General features: G+C 41.4%; 1 protein-coding gene across 19 annotated transcripts in view; it reads right to left on the minus strand.

The window, feature by feature from the left end:
• Positions 1-13,896, minus strand: part of cadpsb (Ca2+-dependent activator protein for secretion b) — a 104,492-nt gene that overhangs the window by 24,324 nt on the left and 66,272 nt on the right. For 4 of the 19 annotated variants that reach the window (XM_078946767.1, XM_078946755.1, XM_078946766.1 and 1 more), the window contains exons 12-18: positions 10,426-10,437; positions 7,710-7,846; positions 6,874-7,061; positions 4,735-4,836; positions 3,841-3,904; positions 3,639-3,762; positions 2,015-2,083 (exon numbers count right to left, since the gene is read on the minus strand). In XM_078946767.1, the coding sequence (XP_078802893.1) occupies positions 2,015-2,083; positions 3,639-3,762; positions 3,841-3,904; positions 4,735-4,836; positions 6,874-7,061; positions 7,710-7,846; positions 10,426-10,437 (696 nt within the window). Of the gene's footprint in view, positions 1-1,168; positions 1,202-2,014; positions 2,084-3,638; positions 3,763-3,840; positions 3,905-4,734; positions 4,837-6,873; positions 7,062-7,709; positions 7,847-10,425; positions 10,438-13,896 lie in introns of all 19 variants that reach the window. The other 15 variants (XM_078946771.1, XM_078946763.1, XM_078946769.1 and 12 more) reach the window with 5 other exon arrangements.

Below are 13,896 nucleotides of genomic sequence, written 5' to 3' on the forward strand. Positions count from 1 at the left end.
TCCCTGGAACCCCCCCAGGAAGGCGGAGTCTGCATGACGGCTCTTTGGTCACGTGGCATAAGTTCCACCTCTTTTCTGACACGTTCGTGGTGATGTCAAGTCACATTCACCTGATGAAACTATAGTCATGAAACTGGATTGCAGAAACAGTATTCTTATGTAAAGTGAAATGTTTTTCTACTTTAAAAGTTTCTGCTTCTCAGTTTCATGTTTAAGTCCAAAGCATTATTGCATACAGCAATAATAACTGTTTAATAGCACCGTTGACTGTCTTCTTAAGGTTAGTGCCAGTGGTTTAAAGTAAAAAAAAACTCTTTTTATCTTTGAATATTTAAACTTTGTCAGTCAAATGTAGTACTGCATGTCACAGTCCTAGTCCGTCAAAGTAATGATAAACATATGTAACCTACATTTGATTGAAGAAAGGAAAACGTGATTGATTTTAGGGGACATTTTTCGATTCATAATTATTATCTGCATAAAAATGCTGGACAAATGTATTTTTACTTTAGCAGATTTTTTCCATTTTGCCAATCAAAGGATCACATGACTTTGATGTGTGGATTATTTTAGTTGGATTATTTATTGGTAATAATTAGTTCTAAAAGTACATCTGCATTAAACATTTGTGTCTGCTCCTCAACTTTGATAAGCTTTAAGTTTTATTATTAGAAAGTATAAGTAATTTAATAAATTTACTGCTTTTGAGTAAAGCGACACATTAAAGGGTGGATTTTAAAAATAAAGAGAATAAAAAAGTGCCTTTGTATGTTTTTTTATGATCAAATATGACCTTTATCTAAACTTTAGGATACTTTCTGATGCCTTTTATGGAGTGGGCATCCCTAACATGTCACTCATGCAGAAAGCTTATCCTGTGTATTATCATGAGGACAAGTGCTTTTTGATGAGATAGTCTGGGATTGTACAGTAGACTGTGTTTGGTGGCCTGCAATAATGCAAAAAGTCTACAACCTAAAGTACCTAACATACATGTATTTTTATTGTTTGTGTGCTTCGTAACAGAGTTGTTTCTGGAATGCATGCCAAAGCATTAGTGTGTGATGTGCTGCATGACAGATGCTGGTAAATGCATGCATACAGGCATGCAGGTGTTTGTGTTTTATGTGTGGATGTATGCTAAACTATCATTTTAGCATGGCTTCACCTGGATCCTTCTGATCCTTTTGCCCTTTCTCAACTTGAGTGCAAAAAACAAGAGAGAAGATAAAGAGGAGAGGTTTAGAGATGGCGTGTGCCTGTGGTCATTGCTGAAGGAAGGGGTGGGTCAAGGCTGTCATGTGACCCTTTTATCAAATCTGCTGGGTGTCCACTGGTTGAGGTTTCTGGACAACAGACACACAATGACAAAGAAAGCTCTGAAACATTAGCCGTGGAGAACTGGAAAATAAAAAGTGATGATTTTGAATAAACAAGAAAAGCTTAGAGCGCTGGAAACAGATAGACAGGTAGGACACACACGCTTTGTAGGACGACAGGCACAACGAAGCCGCTCAGCTGATTCGAGTCAAGTAAATACACAGTGGAGCCGTTGCAATCCTAAAACCTCTCCTGTCTTCTCCGTCCAATGGTAATGTCGACAGATGATCCTTCATCACAGCCGGGGGACGTGAGAAGCAAACAAAAGGCCTACCTGTCCGGCACAGCATGGCACTGACACATGATCAATGACTGGAGGAGATCCCAGTGTAAAGAATATAAAAATGCATTCAAATCAAGGAAATGGCACCCAACCAAAATGAAGAAGCTTACAGAGCAGACTCCTCATCATCACAAACAGATGGCGCTGCAAAGAGGGACACCAGACTCCTTTAGTTCTCTCAACTGATGCGCTCCCCACTCACTCTAACACATATAGGCACAGATAAAAACAAGCATGGGGGGGGGGTCTGTGAAGAAGACAAGGAGGCCAGAAAAGAGATGAGGGTGAAAGAGCACTTAAAACAAGAAGAGGAAGGAGGGAAGGTGTGGAGAGGATGATGAGGGTACTCACGGATGGTTAAATCCATCACTTGAGAGGCCAAGCAGAAGACAGGGTGCTCATACATTTCCCTCTTATTCCCTACAGTAAAAAAGGGAAAAAAGGGCCGTGGCATGCAAGAGGCGGGAATCAAAAGAGGGAAAGCAGAAGGACAGGAGCAAGTGGGAAGAGGGCTCTCCAGGTGAAACCAATCCCACCTGCTGGGCAGGAAGTTTACTGTTAAAAAGAAATCTTTGGATGGATTTGAACCAAAAGGACAGAGGGAAGTAGTTACATCGCGTGTAAAGATAGTGAAGTCTGAAGCCTCAGTATCTTTAGCACCTTCAAGCATCTCTTTCAAGGCATAAACATTTTATTGTTCAGAGAAAATGCAAAAGCCGAAAGAGAGAAAACACACAAAAACTAAGATGAACACAAAATGTCCCAGTTTTGTGTCACAAAAGTGTTTGTATTTCTTTTTTTGCTTTGTATGAAATGTATGCCACTGAGGAAAAGCCTGGCTGTTGTGTATCAAAGCACATGCAGGTGGTGGTTGGTGCTGGAAGCACAGCTCTGCTGAACACTTTGTGAACCCCTGTTCTCACCTACAAAACAATAAAAGTAGCTACCCATAGTTAAACATGTAAAGAAAATATGGAACCAATCAAACTGCCATCTGGGAATTTTGGTCTCAAGGTGGAAGCAACATCCATCACAGGACTGTTGAGAACCATCCAAAGTCCATGGATTAAGGCTGGTGAGAAAACACACAATGTAAGCTTTCCATTCCAACAAACTAAATGAAATATGCCCACCTAGGCATTTACTGAATAATGGATCAATTTGAAAAATCAATGGCAGTTTGGTTCTTAGGATGAAACGTCTAGAAGGGTTCACAAACTGCCACATCGCCTGTTTAAGGTCCAGCCGTGCTTTTGGCCAAAGCCAGCATGACATGTTGAAGAGGTCAAAGGAAGTGAATTGGGTGGAGGAGCAGAGAGAAGCAGAAGACAGCAGGTCTGAAGCAAGAGCACCGGACAAAGGTGACCTGAGAGCTCAGGCTCCATCCAGGCTTGGGTGGTGGTGGGGTGGGGGTGCAGAGGCGGAGTACAGAACAGTGTAAAGAATTGAAGACGTGAGAGTTACAATGAGATAGTGGTGGAGACAGAGTGTGCATAAACTCAGAGCTGGGAGGCTTAGAGGACGTTCAGTTATACCGAGATAACAGTCCAGTCATCCAATACCAGCTGCCGGCTACGACACAGCTTTGAATAGTCGAGGCACAATGAGAGACCGGGACATCAACAAGTTTTAGTGCTTTGGATTTGAATGCATTTTTACTCACACACCTCTACACAAAAGCCAAGTTGGCCTACAGAACAGCACAGAGCTAAAGCAGGCCTGAAACAAAGGAGAGAGTTATTGGAACGAGTGACACGAGGCGAACGACAAACTCTCACTACTGATCTACGACGTGGACACAGATTCACCATTCACCCCATAACAGAATGGTGTGTCGCAATAGTTATCAGTCTCAAAGAGAAGTAAGACAAAAGGATTTGAAAAACGTTGGAGTTCCACAGTGCAGAATGACTCCTGAGCTGGCTGACGCTGTGAGTGTTTCTAACGTCAGCTGTCATTGTGCTCCTGCACTTACCTTCAACTTTAGCATAGTCTTTGATCCGCTGATAGTTGAGCTGGGCGGCCTGCTCCAAACACTTGCGGATAACTCCTTTAACCTCTTCTGGTGGAACTGGGGTCACAATGTCCTTCATCAGGACCTGCAAGAAAAGAAGAGGGATCAGCATTTTACCCTAGCCTTCGTCATCATCATCATCTCTGGGTTTTGATGCACATACCCTCTCCAGCAAAGACAGAGTGGCCTTTAGAGCTCCCTCTGGACGACCAAATGGAAAAAAATATCTGCCACGGAAAATCAGACCAAAGTGTGATATGCCACAACAGACTTCCTGTACAGATGATGGACCATTAGTAGGGGTGTAACAATTCCTTTGAACAATGATTCGATTCATTTCATAATTTGTGGTTGACGATCCGATTCTCTGATCTAAAGTGGATACAGATCATCTTTCTCCAAACTTCCAGACGGAAATTCCTGCTACTGAAGAGTGAAGTTTTCCAGATTCTTGGACTTCTTCCAGATCATCAAGTATAAATGAAATCTGTGTCCAAACAAACAAGTAAACTAGAATGAATGTCAAATCCATTCATATGTTAGTTTCCTAAAGTTCACCTCTGTTGTTTTTCCACATCCAAAGAATCCAAAGGGAACATTCTTAGAACATTCTAGACACTGAATGGTCACATGACTTTATTCAAAGTCTTTCCACACATTGGACTGATGATGTCATCACATGTGTGTTGTCCAGTGAAGCACTTGATCGTTGTAATAGTAAAATAAACATATCCAATGGTATTTTCAATATGGATATATTGAATATTTGCTACTACCACCAAGATCTGCACCCGCGGCGGCTCCAGCCGGGCTCGTGCCCCAGGCTTCTGTGCGCACCGTGGCGGCCCTCTTACTCGTCGCAGCCTAGCCCTCACGGCTCCCGTTGCCGGCGGCGATGGATTTATAACATTTTGAAATAATTTCATAATGCTATCCGTCGATTCGCTTAAAAACTTGCCTCAGACAGATCGATCTGGTTGCATCGCAGGGATATTAACGGATTCATCAGTAAAGTCAATTAATTGTTACACCCCCAGCTGTAAGACATTTGAATCACCTGAAGTTAACAATCTGGTTTTCCAGAATGACACGCAGCCGCTCCTTGATGTCTTCAAAGCGTTCCTTCTCGTCTACAATCACTGTGCTCAGCCCGTCTGGCCTGCAAGGACCAGAAAGTAAAACCCACATGAGCTTTTTTGCTTCATGGAAACTCCAACAGCAGCAAAAGAAACAAACATGACACGGCAACTGACTGGGTTCCGCTTCCAAAAAGCTGAGTGTGACAAATCATGTGACCGTTTGTCTCTGGTGTCTCACCTTTTTTCACCTTGAAAGGACTCCCTTCTCTTTCTAAACTTGAATATGCGTGCCCGCTTCGAGGCAGCGCGAGGATCTGGGCTTTGGGGGTTCTTTGGGGATATTATGGCCTCATAGCCCAACGGGCCCCAATAACTGCTGCCCTCTCTGACTTTAACGGACGCATGGGAGGATGAATAATATGGACAGTGAGAGACTATGGCAACAAACAGCAGAGAAAAAAGAAACACAAAGAAAAATGGTAGAAAACAAGGAAATACAAATACATGCAGGTAATCGGAAAACTCAACATGAAATGCAAACTAAAAAGCCCAAAGTGATAAAACATAAAAAAGGTGAGCATCGGCGTTTTTAAGGATAATAACAGAAATACATACAGGAAAAACAAATGGATGCTTCTGGAAAAGGTTTTAACGTACAAAGTAAAATGTCTTGATAAAATGGGTTTCCTAATTATATTTCATCGACCAATTTTCACAGGAAATAGGCAGCTGCTTGTCAGATTTCTTTAGGACGTTCTTGTGATTTCACCACTAGAACTGAGAAATGATGTTTGTCGTGAAAATGGAAATTTTTGAGACAAATTTTTTAGCTGTCACCACAACACAGTGACTGCCACAGGATGTCGGAGGGAAGTTCTTTTCAATTTTGAATCTTTGTTTAGGAACATTTTTAAAAAAAGAGCCCATTGCTATTATCCAGTGTAAACCGAGATTATTGATGTTGGTTTTTAATGGCCGTGTCACACAGTCACAACATTGATTATACGTGAATATAGGCGGGAAAAGTAAGAAAAGTTGTGGTCTTTACATGAAATCTTTTCCAGATGTATCATGAATGAACCACGTTGAAACGACAAAAAACGTATAAATAAACCCGGCAAAGAACACGTAAACCCGAGCTTCATTGGATTTCTTCACTTTGACTTTCAGAGCACTGAGCAGAAATCGTGTCAGCACCATGGTCAGCTCCCGCCTCGTGGTGCTTTGTTTTAACTAGACAGTCGATTCTCCTGGACCACACTATTGTAAGACAGCTGCAAGGTGCCAGCCAGACAGTTAGGGAGGGATGGGGGGACCCCCGTTGGGAGTCGCAACTGGGGAGATCTGCTAGAAAGGCCTGTGTGCATCCATAGTCGCATCCTTGTACACCGTACTTGGCACACTTCTGCGACCTGCCTGCAGCACGGCGCCGGGCATTGCCCCGTGACAGACCCAACCCCATGTGCGGACGAGCTGGGTGGGGGGAGTGGGATACCCCTGCTTGATATAGACTGCTGGAGGGGTGAAATAGACATACGTGGAACAGTTGTGGAAAACAAAAAAATTGCGAATGCATCTTGCAAAAATCAGGAACAATTGCGTAAGATTTAGGAAATTGTGCTTAAAACCTACACTAAACACGCATAAACTCTGTAAATCTTAACCAAACTAAACAGAATTCACAAAATCCATGACTAACATCTGTGCAGATGGACGAATGATGAACGCAAGAAACATTTTCAAATTACGTAAATCACGCATGTATCGCAAAAGACGGAAACTTCATTTGTGGAAAATGTGCAAAATGTACATCGTGGCTGTGCAACACAACCTTTACCTCCAAAAGGCATTGCATAAGGCCAATTTTCACAGACTTGATACGCTACATGGTTTTTGCCCTCCCTCATCAGCTAGTCGTTATTTTATTTTAAATAATTTAAACTATAATGTAAATGCAGGATATTGAAACCCTCAATAAATTTGTGCAAAATCCCTACAGTTTTCTGCAATCTGCATCAAATATGCCAACTTAGAAAACGGTGTGGGATAAAGCTCTGCTCCTTGGACTCTGTAGGTTTACTCACAAACCGTAACTATGTCAACAGATGAGGTCACACCTGTTCCCATGGACATGAGAGGCACAAAAAGCGAAGCTGTAGTGAAGAAGTGTGGGGTCAATTATGGCCCCGTTCTCTGCTCTTTCCAGTAGGTCACGCAGGTAACACAAATGCCTGTGACAACCTCGAACTCCGTTCCTGGCGCAGTACTCATCCAGGACAAACACCTGGCCTGGGCTGAACCATCCCTGCACGACAAAAACACACATGTTTGTCATCATCTTTGGCCCACAAGTGTGATTGGATAAATGACAAAAGTGTGATTGGATAAAAGCCAGGGTGTTGCCACAGGCAACACCCTGTTGGTACCTAACATTCAGAGCCTCAAGGCAAAACAAGAAACACATTTGTGTTTTTTGTGATCAAAACCAAAGCATTTTGTATTTCTGAATAAGATTAGGTTTGTGTTTTTTCTCTGTTAACATGATTTAAATTTAGAAATCTACAGTGAGCATTTAATAGCGAATAATCCTTAACATTTCATATGAACCCAGATTTAATTTTGACAAAAGGTTTTCTTCAGACAGATATTTCTTTGTTTTATTTCTGGACTTCCAATTGGAAATTCACAGTAGTTTTAGTAAAAAATAATTATATGTATTTCCCGTTTATGGGAATAAATTATTATTGCAAAACAACTTTCATTTAATCGTTTATTTGCATTTATAAGGGTTCAAAACAATGCAGGCTGAACGGTTGGGCCTCACACATTTTCACTGCACCAAGCCGGATTGGACACCCCTGCCTGTTTCATTTTGCCCTCCTCCCCAGCATAAAGTGACATGACCCCCCCTTAAAACATTGTGTAAACCTCATGAAAGAGGAAGGAGACTCACCAGAGAGCAGAAGGTGTCATTGAGCCTGTAATCCAACGTGAGTCGCTGCACCATCTCAAAAAGTGAGGCGTGGTCAAAGCTACAGGGGTTAGCGGAGATAAACTCATCCATGCCATGTTTCTGAGCTCTGTCAGCATCTATCCAGCCAAACGGCACAGGGAAAAGCACACGGTTCAGAGGAGAGGACATCAGTCAACCACAGGCAGACAAGCAAGCCATCTGTACTTACACATGAACCACCAGGGCTTTTTGATCTACTTCTAGAGCCAAATTATAAACACTTACAGCTTACATTGTCAACTTGCATTGTGTCTGACAGCGTAAAGCGCTTTTTTCTTTCATTTTTTTCTAGTCTTTTTGTGTTAGTAGATGAAAATGTATTGATCCTACTTGCCTATGCCCTGATAGATAGGTGCATACATTCCAGAACATCGTCAAAGATCCAAAGAGTGTTTGAAAAAGTGCTGTCAAAATACAATTCAATAGATTCTGCCATTCGCAACTGTTGTCACTCAGGTCCTAACAAATATTCAGATGTGTGCTAATAAAAAAGCTCATTTATGTGGCAAAAGATGAATTCAGATTAGCTTAGGGTGCTGATCCACAAAAATAAAAACTTCAAATATTAAAGTTTTTTCCTTTCTAGAGTTTTTCCTCTGCCATGGATGAAAAGTTCTGGTAAAAGTTGACTTTAATTGTTGTGTTCTTCTACCTTATAACCCCAAAACCAACTGTGTCATCAAAAATGAAAGCACATTTCAAATAACACAGTGACTCACAAAGTAAATACGGGTTTGTAAACCCTGACTGAATCAATTGGAACGTCTTTTAAGACATTTTATGAACTGAAAGTGAATATTTGATCTGTCACGAGACTGTCAGAGAAAAAAATGACAGAATGGTGGGGACACGAATGATTCAGATTAAATAGGAGGAGCATTCATGTCCTCACTGTGAGTGACAGGTGTCATGTCTGAGGGAGGGGGACATGAGTGATGGTGACTGAAGGGATTCGAGTGTGTGAAGTGGGGGCCTGATCTTAGCAGGGCAGGACCGAAACACTGAATTGAGCACGACTGTCATCTGTCACCCTCCAGCTCAGGACGACGGGAGTCTTGGACCTGATTTTACTTTATTTTTTTAACTTCAGGCAACAAAGGAAAAACTGTAAGACAAATGTGAACAAATGAATGTGGGACAAGAAAAGGGACACAACAGAGACAGGGAGGAAGAGAGGAAGGGTGGACAGCTGACACAAAAGTCTGGAAACACAGAAAGAATGGTGTTATGTTGAAGATGAAGTCGACTCTGGATGACAGAGACAAGACAAGATGACAGAAGGTTTGGTGTGAAGACAATCTTTAGTGGGTCAGGAAGACGGGTTAGTGTTGCAGAGTGAAAGCAAGACTCACTCCAAGACAAGTTCTACAACAAAAATTGCTGGTGTAACAAAGAGGTAAAGTAAAGTCGAGTGTGACAAAGTGCAGAAACCTGAGTCCGGATTACAAGCTGCACTGGGGGGGGGGGATTTGTCCATGAAGAAAAGGAGATCCACAGTAAACTCTGCACTTCATACCTCTCACTAATGTGTATAAGTATAGACTGACTTTAACATCAATAAAAAGACCAAATTACCAAAGCAGATTTGAGACTCCATTACTTTGCTGAAATCTGAGTCATGCACATCCATTTGCAAATTTGCAATTCTATTTTTTCATGGATTTGTTTTGGTTTGTTTTTTTTCATTTCTTCTCTACGCATTTGCAAGTTGACAATACTTAAACATGTTACAAAGTAGTCATGATCTTTAAGGAGCACACTAACAGGCATACCACTACCGGAGAACTCTAACAGGGTAGCAATACAATCTGGTGCAAGTACATGGGTAAATAGCATGAAGCCGACAGAGGCAAAACTGTATCATTCTCTAGGAGATGGGGGGAATGAATGAAAACGCCTGTATCTGTACAAAAAGTATGGACACATGACAGAGGTGTTCTCCTGTTCAGGCAAAAAGAAATGAAAATAAAGCATCTCCGTTCTGGAGGTGTAACGCCTGCTGAGCTTCTAACTACAGGCCCATCTGCTGTTGGAGGAAAGGGGAGGTGGGGTCCGGAGTATTTCATCAGGAGGGGGGGCGGCAGTGACTACTTCTATTCTCTGGCATTCAGAATACTCCGCGTACATATTTGCCAACTCTCATCGTGAACATTTTCAAAGTAAAACACAGTTCAATGATATTGAGCCCTCAGCATTGAAGCTTGATAAACATGCCAAAAAAAAGTCTTAATTAATTTTCTCACAACAGCTTTAGCACTTAAAATGAAAACCTTAATTGTACACTTTCAATCGTTCTTCTATCATGTTGAAGCTTCAGATCAAGTTACTTTTCTTTGAGGGTCTTGTCACCAATAAGAGTAAAGAGAGAAGGCAATTATGCAAAAAACAACAACTATCAGATCAGCTTTCTTTGTTATTTAGCCAAATAATAAGTTCCTAAAGATAAAATACATGCATCCTATGCTGGCATGAATGGATGCTTATACTTTGCTCCTCAAGCTGAGGTTATTTAAAATAAAAAATCATCAACTAATATCTAAGACATGAAGCGAGACGTGAAAAAGGAGAAGAGGGAAAGAAGAGAAAAAGAACGTTGCATTTGTCAGATAATCGGCGAGGATTATCTGAGCAGTGCCGGCTACAGGGAAGCACTTACCCTTGAGTCCAGCTAGAAGACAGCAGGGTAAGAAGGGACAAACCAGAATAACATAAAGACTAGCAACAAGGCTGGAGCAATCACCAGAGTCCCTGACCTAGCAGCTGCATTACTAGAGAAGGGTCCAGGCAAAGCATGAAGAAGAAACAACTGGAAAAAGCCTAGACCAACGTGAGCGTTTGTGGGTGGTGGTGCGCGAGCACATGTGAAGATAAGTGAACAACAGATGCTGAGGCATTTCAGAGAGAAAGAAAGAGACAGGGAGGACAGAGAAAGAGGGAGGAGGACAGAAGAAACAATCCTCATCACTCCACTGCAGGTATATTAATAGGTAATATATATTAATATATTAATAGGTTAGGAGCCCAGGGTCACACGTTTAGTCGGATTAGACACAGTCGTGTTAAAAAGGATGCCGGCAAGCAGAGTAAAACACAGAAATGCAGACTTCAGGGAAGTTTGGTCTGTATAGAATTGACACTTTTATTTTGAAAGAGGATATGAAGGTCCTGGAAAATATCGGATGCATGCAGAATGAAAAAACAAACTTTTGAAAGTTTTAGCATCGATTGTAGCTTTAACAAAGAGACCTTAAAAAAAGAAAAGCTCTGATCACACAAACACTTTATGCATTCATAATTTAACCAAACAACTACTGAATCTTAAACAGCCACAGCGTTTGGCCCAAGACATGTTTCTATCTGAAACAGCTTCTTTCAAATAATGTCTGGATTGAAGGACAAATTCAAGTTTAGACTTCAAGAAATCGCTCTTGTTTTCATTCTTTTTGTTTTTTGTGAGGTTACATAAAATACTCTTAAAATCAGCACATCTCTATACAGCCTTTAGTTGAAAATTACAACTTCCAGTTTTTGCGCCTTATAAAATACATGAGAGATCTTGAAGGGACTGATACATTAGTAATACAGTCTCCTTTTTTGTTTTTGTTTGCTTTGCTGGTGTGAGTCATGACTTTGGTGAACCTTAGCTAAAAAAGGTTGAAAAACACTAATTTATTAGTCTTTAACATTGAAATAGTTTTAAAAGAAAGTTTCAGTCAAATTTTTTATTTATTTATTTAGAAATGTTTTATCCCTGTAATTACTTATTTCGATTCTGAGGCTTTACCATGACTGTGTTTACAATTAAACAGCCTTAAATTCTCGACAGAGTACGACAGAGTTTTAGGGTCACCAAAAAAAAACAAAAAAAAAGGAAAATTACGAGATTTTAAGTCGTAGATTTACGAGAAAAGGTCGTCATTTTACGAGATTAAAGTGGAGGTGATCTTACAGAGCAGCAAGTGAACGCCGTGCAGCAGCAGAGCAGACCCACTAAACGTAGCTGAACAGATGAGCTGAATGCTTATTGATCAACAATCATTTGTTTGATTTACAATTTCTTTATGTTTTATTCATTGTTGGCGACTTCAAGGATCTCTGCAGCCGTTGATGAAGACACCGGTGTCCCTGCAGATGTCCACTTGGATCCTTTCTTCCTCCATTAAAGACAAGATCTCTACGCCTATGTTCACACTGTAGGGCTTAATGCTCAATTCGGATTCTTTGAAAAAATCAAATTTTTTTGCTGCGCTGTTCACATTTCCAATTAAATGTGAACTTTTGTGATCTCCTGTGTGACCGTGAAATGACCCAGAAGTGACCCGCATGCGCAGAAGAGTACTCAACGGTGAACGACGTCACTGTTGTTTGCGGAAGTAGCTACCGTTAACAATGGATGTCAACAACAGTGTTGTCAACAGCGGAGCTCTTTTTGCATTATTACATTTATTTTCCCAAAGGAGCCAGCACAATTACAATCTTCTCATTTTAAGAAGGCATTGGAGCCGGGATCGTCTGTAACCACTGTAGTAGAATGGGGATGTGTATGTGCTGGGGCCGCATGCGCGCGCGCGTGTGTGTAAGAGAGGGGCGAGAGTGCGTGCAGCGGTAGAGAATGGGAAGGGGGGGGGGGCAGTGTGGGCGCGCATTCATATTGTGTGTTACGGAGGAAGCTATGGACTCTTTATTAACCCGTTCTGGACAATCCTGGAAAATCTAAGGGTCAGAACAGGGCGGAGGAGGAGGATCCGCCTTGGGTCCCCCGCGCTTCTGACCACAGTCGGAAAGGGGAGAAATAAAAAAAATTAATCGCCGGAAAGGTTCAACACCAGCTGTCACCCCAAATATGAATCCAATCGGTGACCTCGCTTCCCTTCCACTGACTGGTCTCAGCAGCATCATCCACCATGGTTGATGTTTATGTTCTTGTTCCCGCCTACTTCAACGCAGAATGATGACGTTTGTAGCGTATCAATGACGTACGGGTCGGATACATGTGGCCTGGCCGTTCAGACGGCAGTCGCATTTAAAAAGATCAGATACGTATTGGATTCAGGACCACATACCCAAGTGGCCTGGGTCACATTTGAAAAGATCGGATCTGTGTTGTTCAGACTGTCATGAAAAGATCCGATACAGGTCGCACCGGGGCAAAAAAATCGGAATTTGGTCGTTTCAGCCTGCAGTGTGAACGTAGCCTAAGTCTTTGTGATGCTTCCGTCTGAGGAGGAGCAGCACTTTTTGACTATTGTCAACGTTCTAATGCCAATATAAAAGACTATTTTCATTCCTCTTTATTGTTTTATGTTGAAACGGGACGTTTCATCTTGGGGAGGGGGCTTATGTAACACCGTTTACTTCCGCATTGGTGTTGGGATGACAGGTTCATGACGTCAGGTGACAAATGAACTTCAGGTTACGTGAATGAAAAGGAGAATAAAGGCAGCAGCGGTCCTCTACACCCAAACGTCTCTCTGAGCTCCTTATTTTACAAATGAAACTCCGCTTTACCGACACCAAAACCCGGAAAGACGGCTACACTGAAAATAATCTGATTTTGAAATAAAGCTTCACAAAAGGCTCCACATATTTCTTCTTCATGCTAGGCTCCGATAAACGGTAAACTTTGGTGTTTTTTCCTCGTTAATCTATGACTTTTTTTCGTAATTTTACGATATTTAAAGTCATAAATTTATTTACAAGTTTTTTTTCTTAAAAGTCGTAATTAAAATTTTTTTTTTTGTAAACTGGCCCTAAAACTCCGTCGTACATAAGAACAAGATGTCTGACTCTTTTTCTTTTGTTGGCAGCAGAATGAAGACCCAACATTTCTGTTACTGCACCTGTTGCAGTAAAGTACAGCTCTTTTTTCTACAGTTTTTTTGCTCATACATAATTTCTTCCTGATAAACCTTGATTTACATTCCTGGGTGGAACTGCAGGAGTGAGCCAGACACAGCTGCACTTTAGAATAAGCAGGAAGACATCAAGAAAAAGAATCAGTTGTGTGTCTGTGTGCTCTCATTGTCTCATGAAAACATTATGAAAACGGAGGTCCCTAATTCAGCTTTGGGACTTCTCATTCCCAAACAGTCCTGGAAAGACATGTTTGTTTGTTTTTATTTTTCTA

Source organism: Oryzias latipes, chromosome 5 (assembly GCF_053564925.1).
Source record: "Oryzias latipes strain Hd-rR chromosome 5, Olatipes_Hd-rR_3.1".
Classification (NCBI taxonomy): Eukaryota; Metazoa; Chordata; class Actinopteri; order Beloniformes; family Adrianichthyidae; genus Oryzias; species Oryzias latipes.